This window comes from Conger conger, chromosome 16, assembly GCF_963514075.1.
Source record: "Conger conger chromosome 16, fConCon1.1, whole genome shotgun sequence".
Taxonomy (NCBI): domain Eukaryota; kingdom Metazoa; phylum Chordata; class Actinopteri; order Anguilliformes; family Congridae; genus Conger; species Conger conger.
The window spans coordinates 15,815,875-15,829,106 of record NC_083775.1 but is presented as its reverse complement, the minus strand read 5'-3'; the positions used below and the strand labels follow the sequence as shown (position 1 = coordinate 15,829,106).

Below are 13,232 nucleotides of genomic sequence, written 5' to 3'. Positions count from 1 at the left end.
ATGAAACCATTATTTTGTACAGCTCAGAGGCCACACCTTCACCCACTGTATGTAAGGCTGTAAATACTGTACTGTATTTATACTGTATTTGTACTGTATAAGTCCCATCAGTGTCAGTGAAACTCACCACCATTTCATTCAGGGGGTCTCTCTCTCTCTCTCTCTCTCTCTCTGTGAGCTGCCATTTTCACCAGCTGCACGACATTCAGGGGGGTGTTCCACAGACCCCGGTCACCCCCTGGTGGAAGACAGGACAGGACGCGGTCCGCCTGCTTTCTCAGGAGCCGTTACTCCTTTGTAATTGTTTTTTATCTCAAGCTGGAATTAACAGAACTGAAATGGAGGCCTGGGATAACAGGAGAGAAACAGTAGGACTAAAGACAACATAATTTTAGGCCAAGATCATATCAGACCGGGGGGTTGGGGAGTGACCTCACGATTATTCAGCAATACAGTGACTGTAGAAGAGAAGGAAGGCCTGTTTGCTCTTTTCAATAGAAGGGTATGGGTTCAAATCCCACCTGGGGCAGTGTTTGTTGTAGCCTTTAGCGTGCTTCTTAGCCTGCATGGTTAGCCAATATGTTAACTGGCAGTATATAGCACTGCTATGTGAAATGTTATCTAATGTTAAGTGATCCTTGTGTTAGAGCATGTTCTGGGCGAGTAGGTCATTCATATCCGATACTGGGCCTACTCTGACGACAGCAAGTCCCGCAGCGAGTGCCTCAGTGTGACAAGCTACATACCATGTGCTGTCACTGACACCGCTTTGAACCAATCATCAGTGGTTTTTCCTTTTGAGAGCAAAGTCTGATTGGTTTATGATCCCAACCAGTGAATGGCAGAACACGGTAGCCCCGTCCTTTTGGGGCGTTAATAATACCACTCTGTCCGGTCATTGGCTAGTCACATTGTCCATCAGGAGTAGCCCCAATAAGGGCACACGTGGATGTGTACAGATGGGGAAGTGAGGCAGCATTACCACATCCTGTCAATCACCAGCCATCCCCTGTGAACCAATAAAAATGTAAACCTTGGGGTCACAATCAGGGCCGCAGCTATGAATACTGAGGGACGGGACAAAATATATTGGGAGGGCCCCAGCTAATATATTTTGTAACAAATTAAAAATAGTTACTGTACACCCCATATCCTGGGCTCTGACCCGAGACATAGCGTCCCTTCTACCCCCTCCACCTGCGGCCCTGCATCTGTGAGTCATTCGACAGCTTTTAAAGAAGCCTCGCTCTCCCACGACTGGCGTTAGCTTCTGAGAGCCACTGGTTTGAACCCCCGCCACTTCAGGCTTTGAACCCCCCCTTAAACACACAGCACGACTGCTCTTCAAAGAGGCAGGTACGTGTCACTGCGCGGTGAGACGGTCAGAAGCACAGCAGCCAAACCCAGGAATCAGGCTGACGCTCATTTACAGTTGAAAATGGAAACTCACACTAAGGTAAAATAAATGTACATATGAAACCATTATTTTGTACAGTACAGAGTATATAAACATCTTGAGCTTATCGTTTGCATTACTTGTCCTGCAAGTGGTTATTTTCTAAAGCCTTAGAACTGAAAATGCTTTAGTGGTGTCGAGAAATAGATGTTACCACACTGCAGGTAAGGGGTGCCCTTGAAACTGCAGGAAAGAGGTAGGACCAAGCGATCACTAAAGAAAATTCAAAACCTTGGTACTTTGTCATTTTGTATCAGTGTTGTACAGCAAATTGAAATGTTAAAAATAATTGATGAAGGGCCACATTTCATTTTTTATTTTTTGCAATATTTCTGAAGCTACAGTATTGTTTTGTTGTCAAGTCTAAGAAATGTGGATCGCTGCTTTATTTATAAAATGTATGAATATGCTGCATATACTGTGTAAAATAGCATTCGCCATCCCACAGTAATACAGCAAAATCATCTTTTTAGGATCTGTCTTACTAGATTATCTTTTACTTAGAGAAGACTCTGATTTTTTAGATGGGTTGCTACAGTGTAATAACAGTGTTTGACGTGTTTGCCTAACGTATTTGACTATTTTCAACCCAGGATTCGTAATTTATTATTATTAGTAAAATTGCTATCAATACCACATTAAATAGAAATGTACAGAATTTACAATAGGTTTAGTCTCAAAAAGGTCAATGTATTGTGGCCATCTTGGAAATGTAACTTTTTTGCAGAAATTTTCAGTGTGCTTGTACCTTGATTTAATTAAAATCTGAATTTAATAAAGAGTACGAGTTAGAGGCTCCGAGTGGCTTTTTCCTGTACTGCCCGTTCCTGCCCACTGACTCACGTTCCCCTAGCGCCCCCTGCTGTCTATAGACCAGAACGCATCATGAGAGCCTTTCGGTACATTGCTACCTTCACAATTAATGATGTTTGTTAGAGCTGCTAATTGAATCCTGATCTTCATTTGACATCCCTGCATTTAATGTGCTGTAATTTGTTTGTACAATGAATTAAGTGCATACCATTGGGAAGTGTAATTATACCTAATGACAAATTGCTTATTCAACACATTTTCGCTCATGTCTAACATCCCTTGAACAAAGCTTAATTAATGCTTAATTACATTTTTCTTGGCTCCGTTGAACAACACATTTTTTAAAATACTGTAAATCGGAATGAAGGAACTTTCAAACAAGTGTTTTTTCGATCAAGCGCACTCTCTCCAATTCATGTCTGCATTAATTAGTGTCAAATATAGATCAATGTTTAAGCATCAGATCAAACCGTCCAAACAACTAAGCCCCTGAGATGGAAAGGATTTAAGGAATTTTGTAAGAATACGGTTACTTTTCTGTTAATGTGTCGGCGTTTCCCCCTGGTGGACATAATGCGCAACTACAAAAGAAACGCACATTATTTTACCTCAGACCAGGGCCGTGTCCAAAACAGCCTATTGGCCCTCTAAATGTGTATTGTCTACTAAACATACGGTCTACTTAATTTATGTAATGTGCTTCCGAATACAGCCAAAATTTTGTACTGTACTACAAATCACCAGGATGATATACACACTTCCGGGGTTTCGCTGAGTCTATTCGGGAGCACACTTTTCAGGAAATAAAACATACTTTTTAGGAGGTCCTACAGAGAGGAAGAAGCAGTCCAATACGTCATAGAGGAAGAGGCAGGGGCTTTGTATTAGAAAGGCACAGGTCTTCCAACAATACCTGAGTACCACTGGAAAACAGTTTGTCGCATTTGTCGAACAGTCAGCAGTATGTCCAGTAGACATATTTTGAATGCACAAATAATAAGGGGGCTGTTGCGGGCACAGCCACATTCAGCGAAACCCTGTAAATATGTACATCTGGGGACTTTAGGTACAATACGTTTAGGGAAAATGTTGCCTACTGCACAACTTTCTCATACAGTGTACTCAATTTATATACTTGGTAGTGGGCAAGTAAAGTGTTTTGTCGACATGGCCCAGGGGTGTCAAACTTAACACAACCCTGGAGAACTGCAGTGCCAGCAGGTATTCCTTGTTTCTTCCAGCCAATGAGAATGAGGTGTGTGGCTCTTTCACCAATCAATGACTAAATCACTTGTGCTGAAACACAGCAAAAATGTTAAACCAGCAGACACTGCGGCCCTCCGGGACTGGAGTTAAACCTGTAGACACTGCGGCACTTCAGGACTGGAGTCAAAACTGCAGACACTGCGGCCCTCCAGGACTGGAGTCAAAACTGCAGACACTGCGGCCCTCCAGGACTGGAGTTAAACCTGCAGCCACTGCGGCCCTCCAGGACTGGAGTTAAACCTGCAGACACTGCGGCCCTCCAGGACTGGAGTTAAGCCTGCAGCCACTGCGGCCCTCCAGGACTGGAGTTAAGCCTGCAGCCACTGCGGCCCTCCAGGACTGGAGTTAAACCTGCAGCCACTGCGGCCCTCCAGGACTGGAGTTAAGCCTGCAGCCACTGCGGCCCTCCAGGACTGGAGTTAAGCCTGCAGCCACTGCGGCCCTCCAGGACTGGAGTTAAACCTGCAGCCACTGCGGCCCTCCAGGACTGGAGTTAAACCAGCAGAGACTCTAGCCATCCAGGACTGGAAATTGAAAATTCAGTTTCCTGCTTTAAGGTGTAACACATTTAGAAATTTCAACATTTGGCATTAATGGAAACAGAAAATGCATATTTGATGACTGATCCTATTTGTTTTAGTTTTTTATTTGTAGCAAGCACACTTCCCTCTCCTTCAGCGCCACCTGCTGTCTAGAACACACATTTTGCTCATTTTCATTTCTATAAAAAAAAATGCAGAACCAAAGTATCTTACAGGTGTCAATAAATAAATAAATAAACAAACAACAGAGAGAACAGATCATAAAATGGCTGTTCAGTTTTCTCTCACTTCACAAGCTCTGTGGTTGAAACACATACATGACTGTGGTTCCCTCACCGTGGTAACAGACCAGGAGCAGCGACACTCAGCTGTGGTCTTCTTGTCACTTACAGCAGATCCTCTGAGAGATTAGAGAATAATAAATCTGCAGGCACCATGACCGTGGGCGATCAACACATTGGAAATATGAAAACAAGTCTTTAGAATGGGGTGTAGAGCCATGGGATAATGTGTGTATGAGAGAGAGAGTGAGAGTGTGTGTGTGTGTGTGTGTGAGAGAGAGAGAGAGAGAGACAGAGAGCGTGTGTGTGTGAGAGACAGAGAGAGAGAGGGAGGGAGGGAGAGGGAGTGTGTGTGAGAGAGAGCGAGAGAGAGAGACAGCAGAGAGAGAAAAAAGTGACTTTACTTCCCTTAAGAAATTAGACTATTGCAACTTCTTGTTGCAATAAATACAACTGCTACCACATCAAAGCTACACCTACACCTACAAATGCCAAGGGATCCGTTGAAGTGAAGTCCCAATGAACACTTGTACTATGCAGAGGAATGATGTGAGAATAACTCCTCTGAGCTTGTAGAACGTAACACTTCAGAGTTATAGTTTTATGCATTAAATGTATGAACTTCTCAATCAAAAACAAAATTGATTTTTTGTCGTAGCTCACTCTGTAATATTCCTGAACATTAAAAAAAAAAAAACTGCACAGGGACATAAAATATTTATCATGTCACATTACAGAAAAGTATGCCCATTGATTAATTCAAGTTACAGTATCTATGTCCAAGCAGCCTTTCATCTGATGTCAACACACCTGAAATAAACAGTTCCGTGTTTTTCTGTGGTTCCTGTTAAGAGTCAGAATTACCTATTACTTCTTTCCTCTGTTGTTTCTTCTTTTTTTTTATCAATACGTTATTTCATCACAACAGTGTAGTACAAATAAGTTAAGACGACATTCATGTAAAGATTACTTCTCAATAACATGGAGGTTGGGGTCCAGAGCAGTACATTAGAGAAGCAGATTAGCACAAACTCTGGCAGGACAGGGTTTACCGGGGACCAGCGGGGGGGGGGGGAACAGATGCTTGTTTCAGGGGTTTGGGCAGTTACGGCCCTCCTTTGAAAGACACGAGTGCAGGTTGATTCTTCATTCCGAGGCCGGCGGGGTGGGGTGTGGTGAGGAGTGGGGGAGGGGGGGGAATTCACGTCCGCTGTCCTCGGTCCTCCTGAGTCCAGGTGTGGTCCCTGTGTGTCCAGCTCAGGTCATGCAGAACACCTGGCTTCTCCTGGCCCGCCTCATACAGGGCCGCGGCCCTCTCTCAGGGTTTGTGCTTGAAGTGGGCTTCCACTGCAGGGGGCAACAGCACAGTTACTCTCACCATTCCCCCATAAACACAGTTACTCTCTCTATTCACCCATTAACACACTATTCACCCATAAACAGTTACTCTCACCATTCCCCCATAAACACAGCTACTCTCTCTATTCACCCATAAACAAAGTTACTCTCTATCACCCATTAACACACTATTCACCCATAAACAGTTACTCTCACCATTCACCCATAAACACAGTTACTCTCTCTATTCACCCATTAACACACTATTCACCCATAAACAGTTACTCTCACCATTCCCCCATAAACAAAGTTACTCTCTCTATTCACCCATTAACACACTATTCACCCATAAACAGTTACTCTCACCATTCCCCCATAAACAAAGTTACTCTCTCTATTCACCCATTAACACACTATTCACCCATAAACAGTTACTATCACCATTCACCCATAAACACAGATACTCTCTCTAATATTTTGTTGCAAATCTTTAGCAATCAAAGACTGTCTGAAGTCTAGGACCCACAGACATCACCAGATCCCTGGTGGTGCACTGCCAGGTCAGTATTGCAGCTCTCTTCAGCTCCTTCTCGTTTTGGGGGTCATTTGCTTTCAGTCTGGTCTTCAGCAAGTGACATGCATACTCAGTCGGATTGAGGTCAAAAGCGGTATATTAATGTAATGTTCTACCAATCTATCTATACATGCCCAAACAATTTGGATCACGAGCTGTTCCTTTTAGCCTCCAGACTTTGCTCTTTCCATTGCTCTGGTACATGTTCATCTTAGTCTGAACACGACAAACTGTAGCCTGGCCATTCTATTTTTGAGGCTTGCCAGGTCTTTGTATCGTGCGGTGAACCATCTGAGGTCATGCTGGCGTAGTCTTCTCTTTGTGGTCGTCTTTCACACATCGACGCCTACATCCTGCAGAGTGCTCTTGATCTGTTCAACAGTTACAGTTACGATACGATACACATTCGGTCCTCGTGTTGAGAGACAACAAGAACAGACCCCAAATGCAGATGGAACCCATAGAATCAACTCTAGACCTTCTGCTAGCCCTTTTACACATGAACTAACGATGAAACATAACACACCTGTCCAAGAAACATTTGAGCAGCCAATTGTCCGATTACTTTTGGTCACCTAAAATTGGGAGGATTAATATATATGGATAAAAAAGGCTGTAATTCCTACACTGTTCACCCGATATGGATGTAAACGGCCTCAAATTAAAGCTTAAAGCCTGCACTTGAATCGTTTGTTTGCTGGAACACAGAGCGAAAAACGACAAAAAATGCGTCGCTGTCCGAATACTTACAGACTGCACCGTACACACTATCCCGGCATTGCTTCAGAAACCCAAAAGCAATAACAGACAGCCCGAGTGTTCCAGCCCGAACCGCCGCGCTAAGCACTGAGCGGAGTGCTGACTGCAAAGGGACCCTTGGTAATGGGCCATTAAATTAGACCGCAGTGTAGGAGGAGTCTTACCCGCATACTCCTGCGGTAGCATGGGTCTGTTCACCACCCTCTGGAACACCCCCATCCAGTCCCTCTGCTCCTCCTCCGTCTCGCAGGCAAACAGGAACTTCCTGTCGGGGGTTACTATGGTGATGCCGAACTTCCAGTGGTTGCCCTGGGTGGAGGGGGGGAGGCCGGGCAGAACGGTGTAGCTGTTCTCCTTGCTCCCTATAAACACCTCCCCTCTGGCGTAGGCATCCTGGGGAGGAGGTGGACCGATCACAGCCAGGGACGGAGGAACGAGGAGGCGAAAGGTCATCAGCTGTGTGTGTGTGTGTGTGTGTGTGTGAGTGTGTGTGCATGTGTGAGTACATGCATGGGCGTATGTGTGTGTCTGAGTGTGTGTGCATGCATGTGTGTCTGTGTATGAGCGAGTGTGCATGCATGGGCGTATGTGTGTGCATGAGTGTGTGTGCGTGCATGTGTGTGTGTATGAGTGTGTGTGCGTGCATGTGTGTGTGTGTGTATAAGTGTGTGTGTATGAGGGCATGTGTGTGTGTATGCGTGTATGTGCGTGCATGTGTGTGTGTATGAGTGTGTGTGCATGCATGGGCGTATGTGTGTGTATGAGTGTGTGTGCGTGCATGGACGTGTATGTGTCTATGAGTGTGTGTGCATGTGTGTGTGTGTGTGTGTATGTGTCTATGAGTGTGTGTGCATGCGTGTGTGTGTGTGTGTGTGTGTGTGTATGTGTGTGTGTGTGTGTATGAGTGTTTGTGCATGCATAGGCGGATGTCGGGATTATATTACTATTTGATAAACTATTCAAGTAACATACGTAAATATTAAATAAGAAATAATAAAGTCTTTATTATTAAGCCTTTATCTTTTTCACAAGGTAAAAGTTAAATTCAAAATTTATTTTACAAGAGAGACCTGTCCAAGGGGGCAGTAATTTCCGTGATGTCATTCTTCCTGTTTTGGTATCTGTTGTGTGTTAGTGTGTATTGGTTTGTGTGTGTGCGCATTTGTTTGTGTCTGCTGACATTTAAAGTTGACTGTAGGTGACTGTAAAGAGCAAATAAATAAATACTTGTTCTGATAAATATTTTATCCTTCAATGGTTGCTACCAGGTGGGTGTGTCAATATTTTTCCCACAAAAAAACTTTTACATAGAGGCGTGGCAAAAATCCAGCAATAGGTTGTGGGTTCTATGTTCTACTGTAATAGCACGAAGAACAGGGGGGCCTACCATGGGGTCTTTGAAGTACATTAGTCTCCTGTCATCCAAAGTAAACCATCTCTTCTTGAAGCCTTCCGTTTGCTGTAAGAGTAAGACGCAACAGAGCTCTGCAGGCTGGATAAACTCCACACTCGGATACACCCTGGTGTAAAATCCAGCTGTGACCAGCTTGAAATGACCAGCTACCAGCTGTTTCAAAGCACAGCTTCAGCTGGTCAAACCATGTTGAGTATGGAGCTGGTCTGAACTGGTGAACCAGCTTACCAGCTGTTTTTTTCAGCAGGGCATGCACATACACACGCGCCCTGGTAAGGCCTAACTTGTACTGAATCATAATTTGGCCAGTGTGCTAAATCTGCATCCCATAATAGCTTCCCTTTATTGCAGGGAGGCTTGACTGTGACATTGTTTATTTTACAGTCATGAAGGTTGTATAAACTCCATGAATCGACTCAAATCCCAAGGTTAGCCAGAGTCCTTTTGCTTCGACCGTTGTGGCGACAATCAAACAAACCTTTGGGCCAGTCTTCTCCATGTAGCCTTCTTTGATGTAATTCCTTGTTAGTTTTGGCACCAACTGGATAGAAAGGAGGAAGTGAAAATAGCTACATGGCAGGAACAAAATTAAACATTGAAATGCTGTCGTTTAACTAGTGAATGGCAAACCATGATCGCATACGAATCATGAGGGCACATACATTAATGAGGAGATACAGAAGATGTGATAACAGCTCAATGGGGCCACATTGCTGTCACAGAGGGGAGGACGTGGCACATGTTGATGAGGTCAAATGGAAGGCAAAGAGCTGAGAATAGGGCACATGTTGATGAGGTCATAATGAAGTCAAAGGCCATGAACGAGACAGTTTACATGCTCAGTATTGCATATGTAAATTGAGTACACTGGGTGAGAAAGTATTTAAGCAGGCAAAATGTTTCTCTGAATGTAGTATTATTGATATAGTACATATCTCCAGGGTTTCACCGAGTGTGGGCGAGCCCAAAACTGGGTCGTCAAAATCAGTTGTGTCTACTGCAGACTGCAAGACATGTCCCCATGCCATTTTCCAGCCAGCAGTTAAGCATTGTAAGTGTCGCTGTCCTTGTAATAAAAGGCCCCCCATCTGTGGGACCTCAAAAAAAAGTATGTTTTACTTCCTGAAAAGTTCTTGCAAATAAACTCAGCGAAACTCCAGAAATATGTATATTAAGGTACACTACATCTCGTCTACTTAACTTTTTTTTTATCCAGTGTACTCACAGTCTGCATTCAGGAGCACAGCACATACTAATATTACTAGGCAGTATGTATAGCAGAGAGTACATATTTTGAGGACACAGTATTTAGGAGACTTTAGGGAGTATTTAGTATAGAGAGTTTCAGACATAGCCAAAGAGCTGGGAATCGAACACTTGTTGATGAGTCATTTGGAGTGGGAAGCTGGTGCATGGTGATGATGTCACAGAGGTAGAGACTGTGAGAGGGAGGAATTACTCACGTCTGGATCGCTGGCTCCGGGGAAAGCCACCTGTAAGTAATGGAACCGGGCTGCTCTGATGCCATTGAACCAGTCCACCATTTCCTGTCACAAACAGAGAGGACAGCACTCAGGGCAGGGTGCTGCTCCTGTACTCAGCTCAACACCACATACACAGAATGAAGCAGGGTGGATTTTCTAAACAAAATGTCTTTCCTGACAGCGAAACAAAAAAGTGCAAAACGTGGTGCTTTTAAATTCATAGGATATGCTTTGGGTTCAGGGCGTATTCACAAAAGTGCAGTAGCAGATACTGCCCTGCAGAGGGAGCTGAAATGTTCCTTCAGCTTTTAATGTCTGTGGATTTTACATTAAACGGCTTTACAAATAAAACGCTTCTGGGGTTAATCGGGGGCTCTGGTTGGGGGTAAATAATTCACAGAACTCATCCCCTGTGTACTGAGTGCAACAGTCGCAGGGCTTTTGGGAGTTAAGCTGAGGTAAGCAGAGTTTTCAGGCTTTTCACAGTTAAGCTGGCATGGATGCGTCAGGGTGGCGCGTGAGATGTTCAGGTGAGGCTTAATACTCTCTGGAGAAGAGTAAATGCTCCGCATAAATTCCCTATGAGGTCATTCCTCCTGCCCGTGTAAAAATAGCAGCCTTCTGACACTGGGTCATAGGCAGGGTGATGAATGATGACATCAGCCAGCACCATACAGTGCCATCACACACTGCAAGGTACTGAAGCAAGAGCTCGCCTGCTCTTATGGAGCGTGACAGTGTGAGTGTGTGCGTGTGCGTGTGTGTATGTGTGTGTGTGTGTGTGACTGTGTGCCTGCGTGTGTGCATATGTGCGCGTGTGTGTAAGTGTGGGTATGTGTATGTGTGGGAGTGTGTGCATGTGTGTGCGTGTGTTCATGTGTGTGTGTGTATGTGCGTGTGTGTGTTTATATGTGTGTGTGTGTGTGTATGTATGTGTGTACGTGCATGCATGTGTGTATGTGTGTATGTGCCTGTGTGCGTGTGTGTGTAAATGTGGGTATGTGTATGTGTGGGAGTGTGTGCATGTGTGTGCGTGTATGTGCGTGTATGTGCGTGTGTGTGTTTATATGAGCGTGTGTGTGTGTATGTATGTGTGTGCGTGCATGCATGTGTGTATGTGCCTGTTTGCGTGTGTGTATGTGTGTGTGCGCCGCACATGAGCTTGCGAGAGACAGAGAGACAGACAGCCAGAAAGCGCCAACCCGGAAAGTCTCACCTTCCCATCCTCGTGGTAGACGAAGATGTTCCTGGTGCTGTTGTCCTTCAGGTAGGTGATCTGCAGGCCGTGGGGGTGGCCGATCTTGGCCGGCTGGAAGGTGGCGTTTATGGTGTGGATCTTCATAATCGCCTTCGGCTCCCTGGCCTAGAGAGGCAGGTCACATCTGTGTTAGCGGCTAAGCTAAGGTACGGCACGTCCTTCCACCAACCCGGAAAACAAAGACCCTCCACATGCATGATCTCGCACGTCAACAAACCCAGGGAAAGGCTTTCTGTTGGCCACTGTGCGAGAAGCTTCTAATTCCAGGAGAGAGGGAGACAGAGCAAGATACACACTGTAAATACCAAAAGGTAAGTCTAAATAAGTATTTTACTGCGTTTTAGCTGAATAAGACAAAAGTATTGCCAATGAGGTGAAACAATTTGACTCATTTCAAAATTTGCAAACACGATAAGAACTTTTCCTAATCTGTTAAGCAAACAGGGTTTTTTTTCGAATTGAGAGAAAAAAAAAGAGACAGATTAAGCTTGATCTCCATTCAAAACAGACTAGCCTTTATCTCTGTGTCTGTGAAACCAGCCCTAAGATTCATTACCAGACTAAAACACTTTTTAAGACAGATGTTTGTGTGACTTACGCAAACATATAAGATGATTACACGTACATAAATCTTTGGCAAATATGTCATGGCAATGAAAAGAATTCTTGAACTGAACTGAACCGAATGATGTTCTCACAGAGACAGGCCTCTGAGAGAGAGAGGACTCACGTCGTTTTTGTTGAAGTACTTCAGAGCGCCCTCCCTCTCTGATAGGATGAATTTTCGGCTCAAGAACTGTCCGTTGTCCCTCCCTCGTTTCCATAGAAACCCCTCTCTGTATCCTGTGAAGAAAGCAACCACAAGGGTTGTGCAAAATATCTTTTTTTTTTTAAACGAGAAAGGCTGAATCGAAGAGGAGAGGGGGTGTGGCGATGGTGTGTAACGGGCATTCCCCAGATTCACAGTTTAAACTGCATCTCTGAATTTCCAGGGAAGAAGACTTTCTCTGCGTGAGCGGTGGTGTGGCGGTAAGTAAAGGTCATGAGTCAGTCCACTTCCTGCACCGTGAACCTCCCATAGAGTCCACTTCCTGCACCCTGACTCTCCCGCACACTCAAAAGATTCTCACTCTGATTCGGATTCTCACTCTGATTTTGATTCGGATTCTCACTCTGATTTTGATTCGGATTCTCACTCTGACAGCGGGCTCTTTCCAATCGCTTTCTTTTTCTCGCTATATTTCTACTCCAAGCTCCACCCATCGGGAGAGGGTAAGGAAAGTGAGAAGAAAAAAAAAGAAATCGAGAAAATGTGAACCTTTAAAGGGCTGCAATGGCGGAACTTGATCGATTTCCAGGTCAGGAGCAGTATAAGAGGAGAAAAATAAGTGATTGGAATGAGCCCCATGTTATGACTGACTTGAATTCAGCTTCTCCCTCTGACTCTCATTCTTATGCTCAGGGACTTTGATTCAGATTCTCCCTCTGACTCTGATTCAATCTTTGAGGGATTGTGATTCAGACTCTCTCTGACTGCAATTCAAACTCTGAGGAATTCTGATTAAGTCTCCCACTGACTCCAATTCAAACTGCAACTGACTCTGATTCAAACTCCCTCTGACTCCGATTCTAACTCTGAGGAACTCTGATTCTAACTCTGAGGGTACTCTGATTCTAACTCTGAGGTACTCCGATTCAGACTCTGAGGTACTCTGATTCAAACTCTGAGGTACTCCGATTCAGACTCTGAGGTACTCCGATTCAAACTCTGAGGTACTCCGATTCAGACTCTGACTCCTGTGGTCTCCCTTCCTCTCTCGTAGCCCTGGAGGAGCAGCCCATTTGCAACAGACAGACATTAATTATTCACCCTGCACTGCCTCATCAATCGATTCCCTCAGTGCCCGCGCTGGATCAATGCCGGGCACCATTGTGAGCAGGATCCCCTCCCTCAGTCACAGTACTACGGACATACACACCGGCGTCCGTGTAGAACCCTCCCCTCTGTCTCCTTCTCTTTCTTTTTCTTCCACTGTCATTCCCTCTC

At 44.7% G+C, this 13,232-nt stretch overlaps 1 protein-coding gene and 1 pseudogene across 1 annotated transcript in view; one reads left to right on the top strand and one right to left on the bottom strand.

The window, feature by feature from the left end:
• Positions 1–23, top strand: part of LOC133115147 (ras-related protein Rab-26-like) — a 94,895-nt pseudogene extending 94,872 nt beyond the window's left edge.
• A 4,142-nt stretch (positions 24–4,165) lies between these two features.
• The window catches only part of LOC133114862 (arf-GAP with dual PH domain-containing protein 1), a 34,828-nt gene continuing 25,761 nt past the window's right edge, over positions 4,166–13,232 (bottom strand). The window contains exons 5-11 of the mRNA XM_061224541.1: positions 11,916–12,028; positions 11,144–11,290; positions 9,907–9,990; positions 8,922–8,984; positions 8,417–8,488; positions 7,194–7,422; positions 4,166–5,705 (exon numbers count right to left, since the gene is read on the bottom strand). Coding sequence (XP_061080525.1) covers positions 5,677–5,705; positions 7,194–7,422; positions 8,417–8,488; positions 8,922–8,984; positions 9,907–9,990; positions 11,144–11,290; positions 11,916–12,028 — 737 coding nt within the window. The 3' untranslated portion in view covers positions 4,166–5,676. The remainder of the gene's footprint in view (positions 5,706–7,193; positions 7,423–8,416; positions 8,489–8,921; positions 8,985–9,906; positions 9,991–11,143; positions 11,291–11,915; positions 12,029–13,232) is intronic.